The 23,898-nt window shown below is 39.3% G+C and overlaps 1 protein-coding gene across 5 annotated transcripts in view; it reads right to left on the bottom strand.

Moving 5' to 3' along the window:
* The window catches only part of CNTN5 (contactin 5), a 932,298-nt gene that overhangs the window by 242,500 nt on the left and 665,900 nt on the right, over positions 1 to 23,898 (bottom strand). For all 5 annotated transcript variants that reach the window (XM_042459705.1, XM_042459707.1, XM_042459709.1 and 2 more), the window contains one exon: positions 20,483 to 20,578. In XM_042459705.1, coding sequence (XP_042315639.1) covers positions 20,483 to 20,578 — 96 coding nt within the window. The remainder of the gene's footprint in view (positions 1 to 20,482; positions 20,579 to 23,898) is intronic.

The raw sequence follows: 23,898 nt of genomic DNA, 5'->3' as shown, positions 1-23,898 counted from the left end.
GACATACTACTGGTTACTAGAGATCTTTCTGTAATAGCTAGAGCACCACTACTTCCATTCCATGAAGCAGGTGCCCTGCTGAAGAGTGGGAGAAATACAGTTTGAGGTTAAAAAGAAAACACTTCTGGACATCTCATATTGTTAGGTAGATGTGGGTAGATATGGAGGAGGCAGTCTACTTTTTGTCCCTATGCACCAACCCCATAGGGCACTCCATCACATTTTGACATTCTGGAAGTAGCATTGTGTTCCTTTGGGCCAGACTTCTTTTTCTTTTATTTTGGCAGAGCGAGGGGGGTTGTTGTTATTGAGAAATAAACGACCACCTTTTCACCTTGTGTGCCTTCAAGTCATTTCCGACTTATGGTGACCCTACGGTGGCCCTATCATTAGGTTTTCTTGGCAAGATTTGTTCAGAGGAGGTTTGCCATTGCCTTTCCCTGAGGCTAAGAATGTGTGATTCGTTCAAAGTTACAGTAGGTTTCATGGCCAACTGGAGAATTGAACCCTGGCCTCCAGAGTCATCGTTCAACATTCAAATCACTACACCATGGTGGCTTCCAAATTTGCAACTAGTTTTAGTTAATTTGGCTGCTTTTCAGGGGAAAAAATTGCCTGAACAATCAATGGGATTTTTGTTTTTAAATTAAGGGAAGGGGAATTTGGATGTCATTAGGCCTGTAATAATGGGGTGCAGGGACTGTGCACAGCCCATAGGCTTCACTTTGCATACCTTTGTATTAAGGAAAGCAATGACAACACCATCCTTCATCCAAAATGAGTGACCGAAAGACAGGTTACTCATTTGCACTGGGGAAAGGACTTTTTTCTTTCCTGATAAACATTGAAAGTAACTAGTTGCCAGTAACTTTATCGTCTGTAGTAAAATGTTTCCAAATTGTGCAATTGATTTTACTCCAGGGCTCACAATTTGCCAAATATTCTCTGGGTACTCCTCAGATCTAATCGGCCAAGTTCCATCTTTGGCTCCTTGTTGTGGCTTACCCCAGGGCACAGAGGTGGGAAAAGAATAGAAGTGATTTTGAAACTAGAGGTTCAATAATCCTAACATAAAATATTTCACGTAATCTAGGCTACATCTGCACTGCAGAAATAATGCAGTTTGACATGGCTTTAACTGCCATGGCTCAATGCTATGGAGTTCTGGGATTTGTAGTTTCATGAGGTATTTAGCCCTCTTGGTCAGAGATCTCTGGTAGTAGAACAAAGTATAAAGAGACTTTATTAACCAATGTAATGGCAAAATAATAATGTAAGAGATCAGTTTTGCCAATAGGCATAAAATGCTGGAAACTAGAAGTCCCAGGTGACATAGAAATATACAAATACAGCTAAAACCAAACACGTTTCGACAATTGTCTTCTTTAGTGGAAAAAATATTATCTGTTAGCACTATAATCCATTGGATTATCCAGGACACTGATTCCATTATATAATTTTTTTCATACTTCTACTGGATGACTCCAAGCTAATAATGATGATATAACAGATAATATTTTTTCCATTGAAGAAGCCAATTGTCGAAACCCATTTTCTGTTTTATCTGTATTTGTACATTTGTATGTAACCTAGGATTTCTAGTTTCCAGCATTTTATGCCTATTGGCAAAATGGATCTCTTACATTATTATTTTATCTATATTTGTACAGACATTATTATTTTGCTATTGCATTGGTTAATGAAGCCTCATTATACTTTGTTCTACTACCACTTTTCCCTAAACTTTTTTGTTTTACCAATTTGACCTTTTGGTTTAGGGAAACACATTTGTGTATTTATCAGAGATCTCTGGTGACACAACAAACTATGAATCCATGGATTCCATAGGATGGAGCCATGACAGTAAAAGCAGTGTCAAACAACATTATTTCTGCAGTGCAGATGTGGCCCTAGTCATTGTTAAGCATATTTACACCACACTGATTTCATCCAGAAAACTACAAATGTCTTTAATTCTCCACAGTCAAATAGATATGATACTAATACATTTTAATTTAGACTATGGTTGGATCATGTTCACTATTTGCATGCCATCTGACTCTGAATATTATGAACAAGATTTAATTGAATAATTTTCTAGTTTAGAAAGTGAAAAAGATGGATGAGACGAAGAAAGGATTCAAAGACGGTAGTCTGCAAGGCTTTAGGGGCAGAGGATGCACACACATAATCTATTTTATTTTTACACACACACACTGAAATTGCAACATACAGAGGTCAGAAATCAACTACAATTCATCTACCATTCACCACAGTATATTCTGAATATAACAGAAAAGAGGGAAAATCATGAATGGGAAAGATAGACATAAATTGGCATTCTCATGGGATGCTGTGATGGAGCTATTGTCTGCCAGTAAACCCTGCTATTTACAAAGTTTGGGTGTTGAAGTGATTAAGTCACCATGGTGACAGCGGAGCTGGCATTTCATTTTATGAATAACCCACTGTGTTTACCAAAATCCCCCCAGGAGTTCTATATCTAGTTTCTGAAGGTCACTTGGAAAGCCTTTCTAATGTTTGCACCTTACTTCTTTATATCATTATACTTTATTTCATTTGCAGATCTGGAGGAACATCTAAGCTTTTTGGTTGTTGCGTGACTTCAACTTGTTTCCGACCAATTGCAACCCTAAAGCGAACCTATCACAAAGTTTTCTTAGCAAGTCTTGTTCAAAAAAGGCTTGACATTGCCCTCCTCTGAAGCTGAGAGAGTGTGACTTGCTCAAGGTGGGTTTCTATGGCTGAGCAGGGAATGAATTCCAGGTCTCCAGAGTCCTAGTGAAACATTCAAGCTATTACAGGTACCTAATAATAAAAAGCAGCAAGGAAAAGATCAGATTTTCTCATGAGAAGTATCTCTAAGTAATCTAGAGTGATTCAGTTCTTCTCTTTGTTTCCTGAGCTGCTACAATTCAATCTTCCTCTCCTAATAGACAAATATTATAGGGCCATATCAGAACAGCATTGCCTTTGCGCCACAGTCTCATCTGAATTGAAATTTCCGAGTTGGTAATGATGATAACATGATAAAAAGATGTATTGGACACAGCTTGAATCAACTGTGAAGGTATTTTAGTGGTATCACTAGGAGGGGGAGTGTGGAGGACACCAGGTGATACCCTTAGGGGTGTGTGACACCACTGCTCCCCAAACACCTACCTTTTTGCAGAAACAGGCTGTGGCATTCATCTGCTTTGCTTTAAAATCCTTTAAGAGTTGGTGGGAGTAGGGTGAAGCTCAGTGGGACGACAAAAGAGAGGCCCCACATTTTTTAATTAAAATTTCAAATTTCAAAATTTAATTTAAATAATTTTTTGATTTTTTAAAAATATTCTTTTTAAATATTCCTTTTTTTTAAAAAAAGTTAAAAAACCCATAATATTTTAACCATAGCTGCACTATGTATAGGTAAATAGATTTAGATTGCGCATATGATATTGTAATTTGAATGTATAATTTTAATTTAGCTAGTTGTTTATGTCAGAACTATTAGCATTACATTCAGTGGTCTTTGGGAATTACGATTTACAAGTAACATTAATGCAAAAAAGCATTACTAAGGATTCTGTATGGTGTGAAATGAGAGCAGGAGGTCAATGGGGAATGATATCTCGAGTTACTGCACCAACCCTAGTGACACCACTGCTAACAATGCACTATTTTGTTTACTTTTTACATTGTCTCTTAATGAATTTTAATAGTTTTAACTCTACATGTTGTTTAACTGTTTTTTTCAAAAAGATTACACACAGAGAGATGCTTTTAATCAGCTATCAGATTAATTCGTACTGGTTTTAATAATTGTTAAGCTGCCTTGAGTTCCATTGTTGAGGGGGGGGGCAAGATATGACTGAGAAATGAAAGCCAGAGTGGTGCTGCGGTTTAAATGCAGAACTAGGATTGTGGAGACCAAGGTTCAAATCCCAGCTGAGCTATATAAACCCACTGGGTGACCTTGGGAAAGTGACACTCTCTCAGCCTCAGAGGTTGGCAATGGCAAACCCCCTATGAAGAAGCTTGCTGGAAAAAAACCCATGATAGATTCACCTTAGGGTTGCCATAAGTTAGAAACAACTTAAAGGCATACAACAACAAACAACAAACTATACAGAGTTTAGAAATGTTTTGAATAAGCATATACAGGTGGTATGGTAGTGCTATAAATCATGACAAATATGAGATCCTTAAAATGTACAAATCTTGAGGAAATTCATAAATTTTTGTTGGTTTTTTGGGCTATGTGGCCATAGCCCCAAAAACCCACAAAAATGTATGAATGCCAACCATGAAAGCCTTTGACTTCACCTTGAGGAAATCAGTTATCTTTAAAGCATACACAACTCTACTTACATTCTTTGGCACAGAGTAACTACCAAGTCTATAAGTTCAATGACAGAGGCAGCCTTTTTCCTATCTCTCCCATATAGCCTTTATATAAATTGTGCATTTCCTTGTACAGCTCTGCTTTATCAACACTGCTCATTAATCCTCCATACAAATCTTTAATGAAAGCAATTAATTTGTTGCATTTGAATGGATCACATAGGAAGAAACAATACTGTCTATTTATCACCTGGAAAAGAATTTCCTTTCCTTACTGTTCTGGAGGGGTTCAGTATCTCCCACATTCCTTCCTGCCTGAACAGAAATCCACAAACTTTGTATATGTCTTTGTTCAGATTTAATTACTGTGATAAATCCTTAAACCTTTCCTTCTAACTGCTTTGCTCAGGGACTTACTGAAGATAAGGAAACAAGGTGGTCAGTTTGTGAAGATGAGCAGCACACTAGCAAATGCAAAGTGAACCACAAAATAGCTTTCCTCCTCATTTGTTAGCAGCCTTCTAAAGATGGTAAAGCAAACAATGCATGTATCAAGTTGCCAGGAAAGGAAGAAAGAAAGGATATAAAAGCCTTGCAACTTTTATTTTAAGACCAAAAGGTGTGATATAAAAGTTTTAATGCTAATGGATCTCCTACTAGGTGCCACTTTTTAAGACAAAAACTACTGTGTATTGAAAGAAAAGTGACACATCTGTAAAGTTTGTAATCACAAAGATACTCCTTCTCATCTCCACATCCATTCTTGCCCTAGTTCCATCAGGCTTTGGTTTTTTAAAGAATGAGATCCATTTTACCGTTTTCTTTCTCTTATATTTTTTCAAGTTGCTTGAAAAGAAAATGCTGCACATTTTTAAAATTACACATTGATGGAAAACATTCCACCATTGACTGAAGAGAGTTAAAGTGCTATTTTGCCTCATTTGATATGCAAGCATTTTTCTGTGAACACTTTACAAATGTTCACATTTTGGTGGGGATACATTCAGAGTCATCAATTCATCCAAGGCTTCTAAAGAAGAAACTGAGTCCATCCTGCAAATACTCTGCATACTGCAGACCAAGATAAGCCTGTCAATCTGGAGACCAAAACTGAATTCCTCATACATCATTAACCAAGACTGTGAATGATTTGGAAGCTGTTTCCTATGATGAATGGTTGAGAGAGTTGGATAATATTCTCATATAATGGAGAAAAGAAGATTAAGGGGAGACTTGATAGGTAGAAGCACCAAAACACGCTGGCAGGTGGCAGGCTCTACTTCACTGGAGATATATGAGTAGAGTGACCATTTGATCATTCCTGGCATCTGTCATGGATGCTGCTAGGTTTTCACATTTTAAAATGTGCAGTTTTGTATGCACTTTATTTTCCAGAAATGCCCTATAGGCCTCACCAATGAACGAGGTGAGATAAACATTTTTTTACACCATATCTTGGGAGGTATGAAAATTATGAAACAAGACTTTTCATGGAAAAAGACAGTTTTCCTTTTTGAATGAAAAAGCTAAGATGTCTAGGTAGAATGAATTTTTTCCTCATCTTTACTTTAGAAAAGTTCCTTTCCCAAAGACTTTCTCAAAATAAGTCACTTGTATGATGGTCTCTGCGCACAGGTGCACGATCTCAAAAGGAAGAGATGAAAGAAAGGAGGAAAAACAACTAGGCATTATCCACACTACACTATAACCCACTTTAACAGAATATCCTATGGATAGTCTGGTGAGGCACTAGATTTCTATGGCTGATATTTCTTAATGTCCTTCCCTAAACTGCCAATCCAAGGATTCCATGAGATGTTTCCAAGCTAGCTAAAATGGAATATAGTGCTACAATTGTGTAAATGGGCTCCTAGTCTCAGTTGGTGAAATTCCCTATTTGTTCATTTAATTTACAGTTGCCCATCCATTTTCACAGGCGATCTGTTCAGGATCCCCACACGTAAATGGAAAATTGCCGATATTGGAGTAGCTATTGAGTGTAATGGCAGCATGCTTCTGCGCATGCTGTGGGCACATGCCCCATTATGCCACCCTCCGTCTGCCCCTTGCATATTTCTGAGGGATACGGACTCCAAGTCTGCAAAAACAGAGGGGCGACTGTATACCTCTCCTTTCTCCCGAGTATGGGACTCAACACTGTTCACAATATGAGTTAAAAAAAATCAATGGACAATGCAAAAGGTAAAAAAACAATCATATTAAATCATATGTTTTTAGCTGATTCTTTTTGGCAGCCCCCTTGGCTCTCACTCCATTAGAAAGACAACATCTTAAATAAATAAATAAAAACTAATACAATGTCTCCAATGCCTGAGAAAACAGAAGAGTCTTCACTTGCTAGCAGAAAAGGGACAGAGAGAGGGGGCCAACTTAGGCTGCTGCCACACTGTAGAATTAGTGCAGTTTGATACTGCTTTAACTGTTTGACTCCATCCTATAGGATTCTGGGAGTTGTAGTTGTTGTGGCACCAGAGCTCTCTGACAGAGAAGACTAAATATCTCATAAAAATACAAATCCTGGAATAGCCATTACAGTTAAAGCAGAGTCAAAACTACATGAATTCTGCTGTGTAGATGTAGCCTTAGCTTCCTGTGGGAGGGCATTTCACAGTCTGGAAGCAGCCATCTTGTTTCCTTCTACTATAGCTTGGCATAATGATGACCATAGAGATAAGAAACTTTATGGAGGTGGCCTTTTAGCAGTCCAGTGGACAATAATACCACCAAAATTTATCAGGCTGCTGTAAGGTTGCTGTAAGATTACTGAAGTAATATAGGTGAATTTCTCTAAGCATTCCATTTTTTTTTTAAAAAAGAAATGCTGCATAAGATATTGTTTAGTATCACTGTTTTTACTGTTGGTTGATACCCTGCAAATGACTTTTCGCTGACAGCAATCTCAATATTTCACTTCCACATAATAAGCTGGAGCTTAGCCATGCTGCTTTTTCACATCATTCACTACCCGGAGGAAGCATGCATATTAATGCAAAGCTATCCAGTCTGAATAATTGGTGGTCGGCACTGCATTTGTCTGGGAGGGCAGAGTCCCAGATGCATCACAAATAGGCTAAAGAAAACCCTACCGATGAAAACACATTGAGGAGGAGAAGGCTTAACTCCTGCCTCCCAATTTGATGGTAACTTTTTTTGTGGTGGTGCTGATGGGGTGTGAGATTTAATTAAAACACTTTGGAATGAGGGTGGCAAGGGGGAATTAGCCAATTTATCAAAAGTTAGTCAACTGCCTAATGATGCCAATATGTCTGTTTAGCCAAGTGTTAGGCTAATAAATCCTTATCAATATAACTCCTACCCAGTTATCATTCATACAGTACCTGGCAGTGCAGAATCTGCAGCCCTCACCTGAACTTACATATACATAAAACACAGCGGAGTCCCTGTTATCTCGTACATCATGTAGAGCTGCTGGAAGCCCAGCAAACTGCCTCTATCCATCTTCCCCTTGTCAAATAATTGTTATTTAGAGATCATGCACAGCCATCTGTTGTCTTATTTTGAGCCTGAGGCTCTGTCCCATGATTACAATATCTCTTCAACCCCTTAGCAATAGCAGCCAATGTGACATTTAGTGTTCACATCATCAGAATATACATCAAAGAAAGAGGCAATGCTTTAACACTATTGCCTCCTTATTTATTTTTTAATGTATATATCACTTTCTGAAAGGTGAAATATTCTGTGCTCTCCTACATGGCACATGGGCCCCTGCAGGGGTGTAGCCACAAAAGGGGGAAATGGAGGGTGTTGCCTCCCCAAACAAAAAAACTGCCCTTCCTTGATGAAATTTTCTTTTAGTCTCCAAATCTGTAACATTGTCTTAATTTAGGAGATTATCACATTAGTTTTGCTGCCAGGATAGACCCAGGATGTAACTTTCTTAAGGCTGATCTTATCGCATTCACCCATAGCCAGGCAGCATGCAGCCTGTATGCAACCCAGGCTTCTCTTGCAGCTTTTCAAGAACAGGATTTTCCCATTCTTGAAAAGATGCGGGACAAGCCTGGAGAAGCCCAGGTTGCATATGGGCTGCATACTGCCTGTCGATGCGTGAATGCGATAAGATCCACCTTAAGGAAGTTACATCCCAGGTCTATCCCAGCAGTGAAGCTAATGTAATAATAATAATAATAATAATAATAATAATAATAAGGATTTATCTATAGCTCGCCCAATCACAAGGAATCAGGGCGGGTTACAACAATAAATAAAGTATAAAGCAAATAAACAATAACAATACAATAACAAAGCAATTCACAATAGCAATAAATAGCAAAAAATACATAGCAATTCAGCCTCTGTTTAAAGCCTCCAAAGAAGGAGACTCTACTCTCAAACATTACTGTCAAGATGTTCTTCCTAATGTTTAGGTGAAATATCTTTTCCTGTAGCTTGCATCCATTGTTATGGGTCCTGTTCTCTGGAGCAGCAGAAAGCAAGTTTGTTCTATCCTCAATATGGCACCCAATCAAATAATTAAAGAGGGCTATCATATCATTCTTGAACCTGCTTTTCCATTGATTATAGCAGATCTTACACATTTCAAATATATGCATTTTTCTATGATGGATTTTTGCACAATTTGGGGTACATTTTGTTTTCTATTGAAAACAGCATCCCAAGCTCAGAAATGTGTGGCTTTGCAAATTTGCATGTCAGTCTGCTTTCAGTTCTAGAAAGTGTGAAATGGGTAATCTCACATTACAATGCAAGCTGAATAAAGCTCTAATGTATTTTCACTCCACACTTCTTTTGAATAACAATGAACATAGGTACCTACTTACAAGTCAGGACCTTCATGGCTGATGGCAAAGCAGCATGGGAAACATGATATAAGGATACACATTTTATTAGGTGGATTAATCAGCTAAATCTTTTCTCAAATAAATCAGCACAAGAAAATTAAGTGGTGGACCTATAAAATTAAAGTTTCAGAAATATTTAATGTCTTTCATTTCCTAGGTAAAAAAATGAATTCTTCAAGTGTCAGGAAAAGTAAATGGGAAGAATAATACATATGTGAGAATTTTGTGTATTTTTTTTAAAGTAAAAATTGTTTTTTAAAATGTAAAACCCATTATTTTTTAAAAACATGTATGTTTCTAAAAGGAGATTTTTGTGTTTAGTTGCACAAAAATGTTGCAGGGTTTTATGCAAAAAATATTTTTCACACAAAAATAGATTTTAGAAAGATGTTTTTTCTTCAAAAATCACATTTTTGAGCGAAACCCACCAATTTTGGACTGTTTTTACACAGATGTGTTTCTGAACAGTGGTTTTGGCATGAATTCTTATAGCCCTCCCCCTCATATTTTTGGTGCACCCCCCTTATTTCTATACAGAATAATTTTCTGAAATACTTTGAGATACGGCAATGGAAAGATTAATTTCCCCCTACAGTAAAGGAAAAATCATAGAATTTTTTCATTGCCATATGTAAGGACTAAGTAGTTGAAGATTTACATAGAATCATAGAATGACAGAGTTGGAAAAGATCAGTCCAACTCCCTGTGTCAGGATTCTGCCAGATCCTATCATAAATAATGGCTTTCTGGGGTTTTGGTTGCTGTTTTTATTTTATATTGGTCTATAAAATTATATTTAGAAATATTAGAGGTAGTAACAGTTGAAGCTGGCATATAACAGAAGCTTGGTAGGTTAGCTGATGAAAGTTGTAGTGTTTTGGAGAAAAATAATTGCTTGGCTAAAGAATGCACAGACGTGTGTAGGAGAAAACGGATATTGAATTCCATCATGTTTAGTCTCATGGGAAAGCTGAAAGGGCCTAAAGTGAAAGTATATGAGAGGGGTGGGCAAACCAGATGGGGTTCAAGAGTGGTTTGACTTCTGAACAAATCATGGTAAAGCCCACAAATTTACAGGACAGGGCATTACTTATTCTATGATTACATTTGGAAATTATGTTAATTCTGTCTGCATATACCTTACAGTTAGCTTCTCTGGTCACTGAAATGAAGATGCGCTTTTTGAATACAGAAGATGGATGCCATGAAGGAAGACACAATTAAAGCACTCCCAACAGATGGCCATTCAACCTCTGTTTAAAGGAGGTCTCTCTACTTCTTCTATAGTCATAAAGAATTTAACCACAGAAAAGTTTTATTTTGCAAGAATGCCTTCTGTCATCCTTTCTCAGCCTCAGATTTAAATATACTCTTTAATTGTATCTTGAGAGAAGAAGATGGGGAAAGAACTGCATAAAAATGTAGCAACTTAGCTCCTAAATGCAGAGAAATGTCTGATGACAGGCCTCATGCTATGGCTTAAGAACCATGCCTATATGAAAAATTATTAGTTTGATAATGAACTGTTCAGGAATTAATTTTCACAAGGCTGGAACGCAGCAGATCAGAATGGGCAAATTATAAGTACCAAGGGTGCAATTAATTATCATATTGTCAGAAGAGCTCACACACTGGCCAGAAAAAAAAAAGCCAGCAACACCGAGAAACTCCTTGACATTGCTACAAAAGCAATAGTCCCTTATTAGAGAGTGGGAAAGTCGCATAATTGCTGTGAGTACATAGATGTGTGTAGGTAATCGTCCTATCTTTAATCTGAACATTAACACATGTTTACAACCATGCAACTTTCACACCTGATCCCAGTCATTAATGCTGTCACCATAGATTTATTCTCCCCTGAGTTATCCCTTTTGAAATCAATTATAGTTAGAGCTTAACAGTCTTCACCTTGCTATTCCTGGGCTAGTTAGGAAGATACTGTGAAGCAGTATGAACACATTGCAATTATTAAATAGATGTGTTTTAAGAGGGTATGGTGGAAATATCCACCTGTCTGCTTGTTGATCTGTCTCTCTATCTGCAACCTGTGCATCCCTGATCTATTTCACTCCTTCTCTCATACACATTATATACATGTATGACTAAAGAAAAAAGAAAAAGAAAGAAAGTGCCTATAAATCATAAACCACTGATATAGAAGAACAGCATTATCTCAGCTGTAAAGTTGGAATGGACCAAATAACATGTAGCCTAACTGCCTACCAATACAGTAATCCATATTTAAAGCATCCCTCGGTGATGGCCAGCCAATGTCTGTTTAAAATCCTCCAGGGAAGGAGGGCCTACCACTTCCCAATGTAGTTTATAACACAGCTGAACAGCTCTTACCATCAGAAGGTCCTAACATTGACTTACTTATCTTGTACTGTAACTTGCATCCATTGGTCTGGCTATCAGTTCTTTGGGTCTTTGGGTCAAGGTCTTTCCCATCTCCCACAATCATCCAACAGCAATGGTACCAGATGTTGAATTCCACTTTCACAATCATGCACAATTTACACTTGCGTATGTCACCAATAGGATGCCACCCTTAGTTAGCCACGATGGGGGCAAACTTACTTCCTTTATGGTTGGAAAGGGCAAAGCACAGTTCTCCAGATGTTTCTGGTAAGCAAGCCCCATCAGCTCTAGCCAGTGGAAAGGCATATTGGGAGCTAGAATTTAAGATGATCTGGAAGGGCTACATGTTCTTGATCCATAACAAAGAGATTTTAGCATTGTCTTTCTCTCTCTACTTGGGCAATATCACAAGTATATTTCTGATTAAGAACACTTCTCTTCTGGCTCTCTTGGTAGATATAAAATAGTACTCCATGAGCAGGGAATATGCAAAACATATCCATCTTATGTAAATTGGCTAACTTTAAGTTATAACCTGAACTATGGAGGTAATTTACAGCATGGTAGGCAAAGTGTGATCCTCCCATGCAGTTGGACTGTTACTCCCATCAGTGAGGAATGCTGGGAATTGCAGCCCAACAAAGTTGGGTTGGTGTTGGTGGTGGCAGCTACACTTTGTCTTTACAGAATAGTTACATTCCCTAAACAGTCATTTCAACAACCTTATACTAGTGCTTGGAACGTTAAAAAGAATATGCTAAATGCATGCTAAATATTATGATCCTTAGGCTTTTGCAGCTGACAGAAGAGGACACTTCATCCTTGCTTTCCACCAGAGGAAATGTGCAAGTCCATCATCTTATGAAGGTGAACTGTTTGTTGATTTCCAATATGTGATCCGTAGTATCTCATGGGAAAGAACCTTACAGGAAACAGAGAAGCCCATGAGATTTTATGAGTCTCATACACAGGTCAATGAGGATGTTTCCATTAGTCTTTGACATATAAGATGGATGTTACTTGTATTATAAAGATCAAAAACAAATAATGGCCTCAAAATGAATGGTAATGCAAAATAGCAAAGCAGTTTTGGGTTAACATTCATAAATGTTTAAATGTAGATATGAAAATCCAAATTCCTTTCGAGCCAGAAGTCTTTTTGTTAGGTATGATCAGCAATGAACTTATTAAACAAAAGGGTAAATTTTTATTCTATGCTTTAACGTGTGCAAGAATAATCTACGCAAAGTTTTGGAAAAATTCAAAGGCACCGTCAACAGAACAATGGCTAATCAAGCTATACGAGATGGCTGAAATGGACAAATTAACATGCTGGATGAAAGACAAAACGGAAGATCATGTTCTCCAACATTGGGACAATTTCTATCAATTTTTAAAGAATAAATGGAAAAGCATTTTATGAACTGGAAAAGTTACTTGGCAGATATATCAACTAAGTTAGAAAAAGAGGAAAATGGAAGGTCTGGAAACTACGTCTTTTTGAAAACAATTGTCTTGTTTGATTATTTTTTTCTTTTTTACCCTCTGTTACTCCTTAAAAAGAGACCAAGGAGAATCATGTATATATTTGACTTAGACAGTTTAAGCATGACTTGGAAAAAGAGGATAAGAAAAAAGGTATACTCAAAGTAATGTGAAAAAGTAGTTAGGCTTAGAAGATTGTAAGCAAAGGGGAATTTAATTAATTTGGTAATCGTTACTTAATATTTGTACCCATCAGTACAAATTAAGGAAGACAATAATAGGTGAAAGAAACAATTAAAAATTTTTCTTTTAAGATTAACAAGAGATATATCATTTATTGAGTAAGTCATAGGAGGTTGGAAGAACTATAGAAATGAAGAAGGTTCATTTTCTTGTTATGTCCAGAAATAGAAGGTATAGAAACAGGTGTTATGTTATGATAACTGGAAAATGTATTGACAATATATTTAAGTTTCGTCAACATTATGTAACCTATAAAAATTACAATAAAAAAATGAATGGTAATGTATAACATCTTGAGCAATCTGGAACAATAACTTAATATGGTCTATTTTCCTACAAATATAGGAGTGAGGCTTCTTGTATATTAATTTATCAGTTTAAGGCAGCCCTCACTAACCTGATTCCATCTAAGTATGTCGAATTACAGATTCTATCATTCCCAGTCTAGAAATCTAACTCATATTTGCAGTCTGAAATGGTACAGACTTGGACAGCCTTTCTCAAAATGATTTCCTCCAGATGTCTTGGACTGCAGTCCAATCATCCACAGAAACATTAATTGGGGAGAGCTGACTTCAATTATGTTAATCCCACCCTTCATAGATATATATCCCAGGGCATTTCACAAAAAAAGAAATTGCAATAAATGATAATGACATAATTATAGTACTCCCAAACACACTGAACTACACAATGAAACTGAAAACATGATTCAAATTCACCCCAATGCCAAAAGCAATTGAAGCAGGACTGACCTGAAGTCCTAAAACCACTGGAAAAATCTTAAAGGCCCAAGATATGGTAGGTTAAGTTTACCAGGATCACTATTGTGTGTTTATTGAGAGAGAAATTATTGGTGAAGCTTACTTAAGTGCTTGCTAAATTCATTGCTAATACAGTATATGAAATATAAATTAAATTGGATATTTCCCTAATAGGAGCAACTAACTTGTCCTCGGGGAGGAGAGGGGAAAAAAAATCCCTTCTTGTCATTATTATCTCACATACCAGCATATCTTGTAATTATTATCTCACATATACACATAAGGTGCATGTCTAAAAAAGTCAACAAAAGACATGACTGGGAGCAAAAAATTCTCATTGAATTTTTGAGTCTAATTCATTGTTCTCTTTCTCTTTATTCCATTCCCCCCTCCTATTTAAGCTGGCTTTTATGGCATCTGGAGTCATACTTGTCAATATTACTAATATCAGAACACACTACCATAATGCCTTAAAGGGGATTCCATGTTGGGGCTTCTCATTTTCACTGCCTTGAGTACAGGCTTAATTGGGCAAGCTCAGCTAGTTTTCTTCCATCGCAATGTTCATTATCCTCTAGGGGAAGAACCATCCTAGTGCATGAACCAGAATAGCTAAGGCCACCAAGTTTGCTCTTTGCTGGCAATACTGTCATCACTACAATGTCAGAGTGACAAGTGAGCACAAAAGAGAAAGAGGACAAGTTCATGTGTTGCTAGAGATTTTGAAGAGAACTCAACATGGCTAAATAGCAGAACACAGAATTGGAGCAGGCTAGAGGTCATCTACTCTGCCACCACACTTGCTTCCTCTAGCCAAGGATAGGCTGCTTAACACACTCATCTATACTCTCACAATACATTTGCCTCTTCCAGATTAATCCTTAGTCTTTGTTATAATAATAATAAATAAAATTTTTATTTATATACCGCCCTTCCAGAGATCAGGGCGGTTTACATCACAATAAAACAACACAGATCACAATAAAAACATCAAAAATTAAATACACATATAATATAATAAAGCAGGATAAAAGCCCCGTTAGCCAGTTCTCTTGCGGAATACGGAGGAGGGGAGGCCTACTAGGACTCTAATTGGGGGAATGCGGTCTTAAATAGAAAGGTTTTTAAATCCTTTCTAAATTGGGCCAGGGAGGTGGCTGTTAACCACCCTTGAGTCGATCTTGACTCTTGGCAATCCTGTGAATGAGACACTTCCAAGATTCCTTATCCTCCACTATTCTTCTAAGTTCTTGCAGATTCATACTCGTGCCTCCTTGAGTCCATCCATCTAATATGTGGTCTTTCTTTCTTTCTACTTCCCTCCACCTTTCCTAGCATTATTGTCTTTTCTAATTGTTCATGCCTTCTCATGATGTGGCTAACGTATGACAGTATCAATTTACTCATTTTTGCCTCCAGGGAAAAATTCAGGCTTGATCTGTTCTAGGACCTATCTATTTATTCTTTTTGTTGTCCATGTTATTTTTGTTCTTCAAGTTCAACAAGGAGTGGTCAGAAGTAATTTTACAGATAACAACAAACACACTACCCAAAGTAATAAGAACACTTATTAATAAAGACACTTCAGTTCGTGGCAGTGGGTGGATAGCTGTCACATATAATTAGTTCCAAGCATGGGGATTCAAAAGACCCATTGTGCTGTGGACTGGAGTATTGCCACAATCATTGAGAGAAAAGTGTGACATTTTCAAGCATTGAACTCCAGGCTGTCATGAAGCTCTTGTTCCTGCAGAAGAAACCTCCAAAGGAAATCCATGAGTGTATGACACAAGCATTGAGGGGCAAGTGCCCATCTTACTCAACTGTGAAGAAGTCGTGTGCCAACTTTCAGCATGGAGATTTTGAGACCAATGATGCAAGACCTTCAACAGTGTTATCTTCTGAAATTGTTGAGCATGTTCATGACCTGATTTTAGCAGATTGGCCAACCTCAACTAAAACAAATGCTGAGACATTGGAGATATCTCTGGGACACACCGGATTTATAATTTTCATGAGCAGTTGGCTTTGCAGAAGCTATCAGACAGGTGGGTGCCAAAATATTTGAAAGGTGACCAGAAGCGAAATTAAGGGGATACCTCTAAGTTGATTTTGCAGCATTTTCAGCAATCTAATGATTTCACTGTCGATGAAACATCACTACATCACTATGATTCAAACAACAGTCCTTGCAGTGGCAGCACTCAGGTTCCCCATGGCCAAAGAAATTCAAGATTCGAAGGCCAGCAAGAAAGGTCATGGCCACAGCTTTTTGGGGGGGATAAGGAAGGTATTTTGATGACTGGCTGTCTTCAGAAGGCCCAAACAGTTAATGCAGAATACTACTCAAACCTGCTAGAGGCAATGAAAGAAAAATGGTAAAGGATGCTGCTGAAAGGTGTTCTCTTTTTTCAGGGCAATGCACCTACTCACAGGGTTCACAAAATGATGGATTTTTAAAAAAAAAATGGGACCTGAATCAGACCATCCACCCTGCTCCCAGATCTTGCTTCATCTGAGTATTTCCTATTTCCAAACCATAAAAAGAGTTTGAAAAGAAGGAAATTTTGGAATGGCTCAGAGGTGATACAGCACTGGAGCAGTATTTCAATGACCAGGCATCATATTCTGTGTGTGTGTGTGTGTGTGTGTGTGTGTGTGTGTGTGTGTGTGAAAAGATTAAAGAAACTAGATAAAGGATATACTAAGTGCATCAAACTTTGAAGTGAATATGTGGAATAACATGTAAGTTTCATGCTCATGGTCATCCCCTTCTTGATCGGGCCAAAATTTTTTTAGCACCCCCATGTACTGAACTATCTAATCTGTCGGGCCTACAGAATACTCAGTTATTGAATATGCAGAACTGACTTAAACTGGACTTACATTGCTCCCCCAGAGAATCCTGGCAGTTGTAGTTCTGTGAAGAGGCTATCTCTACAGACTTAGCAAATAACAGTTTCCAACACTTCATTGCTACAGCAAAAGTGAATTTTACAACCACTTCATCCTCAGCTGTTCCAAGTTCAAAAAGAGCTCTCTTGGTGTCAGACTGTATCCCAACAGAAGAACAGCAGTGAAAGAGTATATCCTTCAACTGCCCTGATTTGGCAGGGACAGTCCCAATTAACTCTATGTCATCTCACTTGTTCAACTGCTATGTCCCAGTTGTTCACTCCTCCTTTCATTTTCCGTTTTTGTCTTCACCTTACCTCAGTTTCTGCAAAGTGAGTTTAAAGTGCAAAAGCAAAGGCAAGGGGAGAAAAGAGACTGGGATATTGCCCTTGCCTGTATATTCAGGCAAAAACAAACTGTTGCAATCTCTCCTAGCTTGTGTATACTTTCTCACTAATTGCTTTTGCCATCTTAATCATGATCTGGTTATGTGTCTCAGTTTTCATCTGTGAAATGTTGGAGGGTATGTGTAAGTGTATATATGTACTGTATATACACCATTGTATTAAGACAGTTCAGAATGTTTACAGTTCAAAATGCTGCATGAGAAGCAGCTGGAAATTTGAGGATCGATTTGTGACTCCCATAGCAATGGGTCTAGCTGCTACAAAATAATACACATTTGTATTACCCATAAGGGGCAGGGCTGTCAGACCATTGAACAGCCAACCATTTCAACTGAATCTTGAAAACTGAAAACAGCAGCAGTCCAAATTGCATAGAAGCAAAAAACCTCACATACCAATTGCTGCAAGGACAAGGAATCTAAAAAAAAAAAAAAAAAAAAACTTTCCACCTGGAAGGTCAGACCTTCAGACCTTAGTTTTGTAGGTAAATGAGAAAATCGATGACTCTTGTTGAAAAGTGTGCAAATATAAACAAAGGTTTCCCCTTCTCATTTAATTAGAACAGACTAAATTTATCATCACTGTCAAATATGCAGCATAAGAGCCAATCAATAAAACTCAATTAAAGAGAACAAAAACAAAAACACAAACACATATTATACCTCAAACAGATAAGTAAGCAAATTTCTATTTGAAAGTAATTTCTTCACAGGAGATATACTTAAAATGGAGTTCAATATCATAAGAGGTTGTGATAGTCAAACAGTATAGTCAAAACAGTACAATTTAAAAAACAGCAACACAAGCACATTAAAACAAGTATAAATATCAGTCTTAAAACAATCAAACAATGTAAAAATTAAAACAATTACACATTAAATATATTAAACTATACTAAAAACGATATACAAATCTGACATCTGACTTGCACAGCATTTGACAGCCCAACCTTCATCAGTTTAAAAAGACTGGTGGCACAAAAATGTTTTTACCAGCTGTGGAAAGGAGAGCAGGGATAGGGCCATCCTGACCTCTGTAAGGAAGGAGTTAGAGCCTGGGAGCAGCTACTGACAATGCATGCTCCCTTGTTCCCACTAAATGATCCTGAGATGATGGTGGGACAGAGAGAAGGGCCTCCTTTGGTGGTCGCTCAACCTTTTCTCGGGGGTCGCCAGGTTGGGAATCCACCCTGCCTCCCCCCTCGCCTTCTCCCCATGGGTGCCGGCACTGGCGCAGGCACCATGCGAGGTAAAAGGGATGGGGATGTGTCTGCCTCCTCTTGCCCTTCCCCCCCGCAGGTGCTGGCACTGGTGCAGGCTCCCGTGGGGAGACAGGAATGAGGCTCCTTCCTCCTCCTCTTCTTCCCGCGGCTGCCAGGCACCCATGGGGAGAAGGGGATGGGGTCGGGGCTCCTTCCTTCTCCCCTTCTCTCCCTGGCTGCCAGACAACTGCGAGGAGAAGGGGACGGGGATGGGACTGCAAACCCCATCAGCCTTTGTGGCCAGAAGTCCCACCCCTTCTCCCCCGGCAGCCTCCCTAATTGGTTGGGAGGCCAGGAAGGGGTAGGACTTCCGCCCTCAAAGGCCGCTGGGGCTTGTAGGTGGTCGAAAGTGCCACCCCTTCTTGGCCTCCCAACCAATCAGTGAGGCCGTGGGCAGGACTTTCGTCCACAATGGGGTTCGTGGCCCAACAAAATTTGAGAACCGCTGGTCTAATGTTAGAGCCATCTCTAGATCTTCTTATCATTATTGCAGCTCTTGCTGATTTGCTATAAATCCTCCAAGATAATCGAAATCCTGATTTGCTTTTCCCCAGTCTTTCTCCCCAATCCTTCTTCTACTACTTTCTTCCTTTCTCCTCAGCTTACTTCAGCTGCTGCAAACTGAATTTAAAGGGCAAAAGTAGTTTGAATTCAGGTAGCTCAGAAGTAAATTGGAGGAGATGAGTGGTGGAATCTTGCCTTTCCCAGTAAGCTCAGGCTAAAACAAACTACTGCAGCTGTTCTTATCTTGTGTGTTCTACCTCATGGAATAGTTTCTGCCACCTTGAACACAAGCTGAGGTTACCTTTGTCCCAGTTTTGATCTGTCAAATGTTGCAGAGTATATGCCTATATAAGAAAAAGCAAAGTGTAGTGCTTTGAACATTTAATTAAAACTCTGGAGGTTAGGGTTTGAATTGTGGTTCTGCCATGGAAACCCACTGAGTGACTTGGACAAGTTGTATTCTCTCAGCCTCAGAGGAAGGCAAAGGCAAACCCCTTCTGAACAAATCTTGCCAAGAAAAGAGCTGCCATAGGTTGGAAAAGAATTGAAGATACACAACAGCAATGTGTTTATATGATTCCTGGAGTCATCTTACCAGGCCCAGAAACAGGCAAGCTTAATTCAATGAACTGTAGAGGCCACATCTATACATCATGTAAATACATTTGTGCTAGGCTACTCTATTAAATATATATATTGCTCCATACAACAATTCAAGATGTGATGGAAACAGCAGGGGGAAGACCCCAAGGACCCTTAGAATCTCCCCTTTAGATCTTCCTGTTCTGTGTAAGGAGGACAGGAATTGAACCAGTAAGAAGAAACCATGAAACAGGTATGATACAGTGGCTGGGTTGTGGGGGAATAGAGAGGTCCATGCATTATTTTAACAGCCATGGGACAGTCCTATTCATCTAGACACACCCTAGATCTGACCCTGTAATACTTTTTGTTTTAAAAGAGTGTACTGGGACTGGGAATAAAATAATTTCAAACAGAGCCTTCAAACAAATAAAGCTTATTATTATTGGTTTTTGCCTCTCATTCATGATTTTGTACAGCAAGGGGATCAATGACATTTGGAACAGTTTTGGAACTGAAAGAAATCACCTGCTATGATTTGAGAGGAAACTACTATGCTTTAACTGCTACTGCTGTTCCTATCGCTGGGAAAGAAAGGAAAGAAGGCATTAGAAACCTGGCTGCCATTCAGTGGCATTTAGAGTAGATGACCAACTTCTTTGGTAGCCGCTAATGGGTCTATTCTGTGCATAGACCAACCTTTAATGAATTATGTTCAAGGCCAAACATGTTGAATGCATAAACAAGTAAGAGTTGCATATCAATACAAAATGCAACTGACTGTACCTGGTGAATGAAGTGGAGGAGAGCACATCAGAACTACGCCTTGACCTTCCCTCACCGACACGGCACTTCTTGTTCGGCCACTGAAATTCCCCAGGTCTGTTAACATAATACAGCAATTTAGATTCATGGAAAGCAAGTTCTTGATATTACTGTCTGTACTGATTTCTCTTCCCCGCCTTCCCTTCCACCCTCTCTCTTATACTAAGAAGAAGAATGCTCATTTTTATTCCTGAAATTTAAAAGGAAATGTCCAGTCATTTTGCAATACATCTGTTCTGGCTGATTTCTACTGGAACATAGAAATATTTTCCACCTTAGATCAACACCTTTTTTATTGCTCTGTATAGGATATGGAAATGGTATCGGCAAAAAGGCATTAGGCAATGTACCCTTTTGTAACTGACATTTAATAGCTCTTTTATTCCCTTTTTACTATTTCCTGCTTATTGATTCTTCCTCAGTAAAAGTCATTTTGCACAGTGTAGAGAGATATAAAGGGGGAGAGGATGCATTGCATCTGACGTGCATCCTGTGTGAGGCTCTTGGATGTTGTCAAGGGGATACTGGAAACAAGGTAATATTAAAATGTTCAGAATGTGATTAGTAGCACTGGATCTACTGGGAAATCTGTTCTATGATACCTAGATGGTATTGTATTAATATTATTAAATGCATCCACCCACCCCCACACACTAGCATGGTATAGAGGTTTGAGTGTTTGAGTGTTGGACTACAACTCTGGATACCAGGGTTCAATTCCCAGCTCGGCTATGAAAACCCACCAGCTGACTTCAGGCAAGTCACACACACTCAGCCACAGAAAAGCCATGGCTTTGGGCAAGTCACACACTCTGAGGCATGGTACAGACCACCATAAAGCTGATACTAGGCTTAGGGATCACGCACCATTCGCACGCTCTCTAACCCTAGTACAGGATTGTGCTGGCATCTGGCAGCCTCCCATCTACACGGGGGCCGCTATGATGCTGGCTCTGCTGCTGAGCACCCAAACGTGATGCACAGGAAATGGCATCATAACCGTGCCACTTCCTGGTTGCGGTGCCACAAGAAACGAGCTGCTCTAGGCAGCTCCTTTTTGTTGTGATGCCGCAAGCTTCATTCCCACGTAACAACCAGATGGCCACAGGAGCGAAGCCATGTCGGGGGGTCCTGGGGCATGAAGCTCCAAGGACACCCCTTTTCGGGACCACAGAGAAGTGGCATTTTTCCGCTTCTCCATGGTCCTGAAAAATGCCAGATTGGGGCCTTTGGGTTGCTGGTGAGGTTGCCCTGGCCCCAATCTGGCGAGGAAAGGGGTTGGTGCAGGCCGCCTTAGTCTCAGGAGAAGGCAATTGGTAAACATTCTTTGAACAAATCTTGCCAAGAAAACCAAATGATAGGGTCACCATATGTCAGAAATGATGAAAGCATTACCACCACCACCACCACACACACACATTTGAGAGCCAGCATGATGTAGTGGTTTACGCATAAGATGAGGACTCTGTAGATTAGGGTTTGATTCCCACTCAGTCCTGGAAACCACTGGATGACCTTGGGCCAGTCACACAAACTTAATCCCAGAAAAACCCATGATAGTTTCACTTTAGGGTTGCCATGAGTCACAGATGACCTGAAGGCACACCACCACCACAATATATATGCATTTAATAATTGAGAGGATGGAGCAAAACAAAGAAGCTTTGTTTGATGAGTGGAATGATTGATAACACCATTTTTAAAGGAATGGAGTGGGCTGCCAATATGCCTGTGTTTAAATTCAGGGAACTAGTGAGAGCTTTTCATGCCCTAAATGACTTGTCACCTTGAAAAGGTGTCTTTTTCTATATAGGCCTGCCTGAGGACTGAGTTCTGCTGGAGAAACCACTATGATGTAAGTGCAGGCCTTCTTTGCAGTGGCATCCCAGCCATGGAATGTCCTCCTCTGATCTGGCATTTCCATTGGCACAAAAAGCAGCTCCTTTTTGCACGGCGGAAAGGGCGCCCTGGCCCTGGCAGTGGTGGCTTTTTGCTGCTTCTTCAGCACAGTGTGACACCGCCCACTGTCTGGTCAGGTGGATGGCGTGTGGACACATGCCCCCACTTCATGCCGAGGCTGGCTCTTTATGTAGGTCTGTTGAGGCCCTGAGACTCCCAGAAGCATGGCTAGAGGATTCTGTGAGTTGCTTAAAAAAAAAACATACATTTTCAAAGTCCTGTAAGGAAAGATTTTCCCATCTTTGTAACAGATGCCAGCAGTGGCTTCCCTATCCTGGATGCATAGGCAAAGTTTTCATCCCTCCTTTTCTTGGAGACAGAAAAAGAGATGTGGATGACATATTTGCTAGCAGAATCAAGGTGAGAATTCCAGTTGAGGTGATAAGTCCCTTGCCACAATTCTGGTGGCAAAACCTTAATTCCATCTTACTCATTTCATTCTTTTCTACCTATTTTGGTTGCTATTTCTCCCCACTGTCAACATTAAAGCAGTAATCTCTTCATGGCAGGACATTTGTGAAAAATTATTCAGTAAAGTGCTAGACACAGTGACTGTCAGTACTGGAAGCAAGAAAAAAAATAATGAAACAGGACTCTTTTGTATGTAAATAATTGTCAGTGAATTGAAAACATTAGGCTGGTGCCGGTATCGGGGAACATATTTTTGAAAGAGACATAGGCAAATCTGTGGACTTTTTTGTGTGCTAAGTTGAAAGAGGTCAACAGCAGTAGGGCTCCATGTTTGTGTCTTTGTAAGGGGAAAAAAAATAAACTGCCGAAATCATTAGAGTATTTAAGGATGAGAAAATTCAAGGCTCTTACTGTGTTTTACAAAGTATGCCTATGTAAGGCTTTGAGCTTGAATATGTCACACAGAATGGGAGTGGGGATTATGATCACACAGATCATAACATTAGAAATAATGGGAGAGAAACAGGTTTTGTTTTATTTTTGACATCCACAATTCTGTGAAGCTTATTTCTCATTTAGGAGACAGTGGCTGGTAATTAAAATGGACATATATGTGTGGGGCTAACAGAGATATACAGATACAGCTGGCATACACTGGAAGCCATGCTGGAAGAAGCAGCACTGCCCACAGGCAAGGCAATGGCATGTGTGCTGTGTGCTACCGTGGGCACAAGCCCTATTCACTTGAATGGGGCTTGAGCATCCGTGTTTTTTTTCCCTTATGCAGGGTGGGGGGGTGGGGGGGGTGGGGTCCAGAATGTTTCCCCCGTGTAAGGGAAGGAATTATTGTATTTCTGTACCTATGTGGCTTTTCTTTTGTCAGAACTTTAAGAAAGTTTTGGCAAGGAGACAGATCCATTTGGGGGAGAATGGCTCTGTGGCATACCTAGATGTCTCTAGTATCCTTTGGCTTGGACATTGGACTTGTTTTATTGATGGGGGTATAT

The sequence above is a fragment of the Sceloporus undulatus genome, chromosome 3, assembly GCF_019175285.1.
Source record: "Sceloporus undulatus isolate JIND9_A2432 ecotype Alabama chromosome 3, SceUnd_v1.1, whole genome shotgun sequence".
Classification (NCBI taxonomy): Eukaryota; Metazoa; Chordata; class Lepidosauria; order Squamata; family Phrynosomatidae; genus Sceloporus; species Sceloporus undulatus.
Note: the sequence above shows the minus strand (reverse complement) of the source record. Positions and strands in the feature narration are given on the sequence as shown.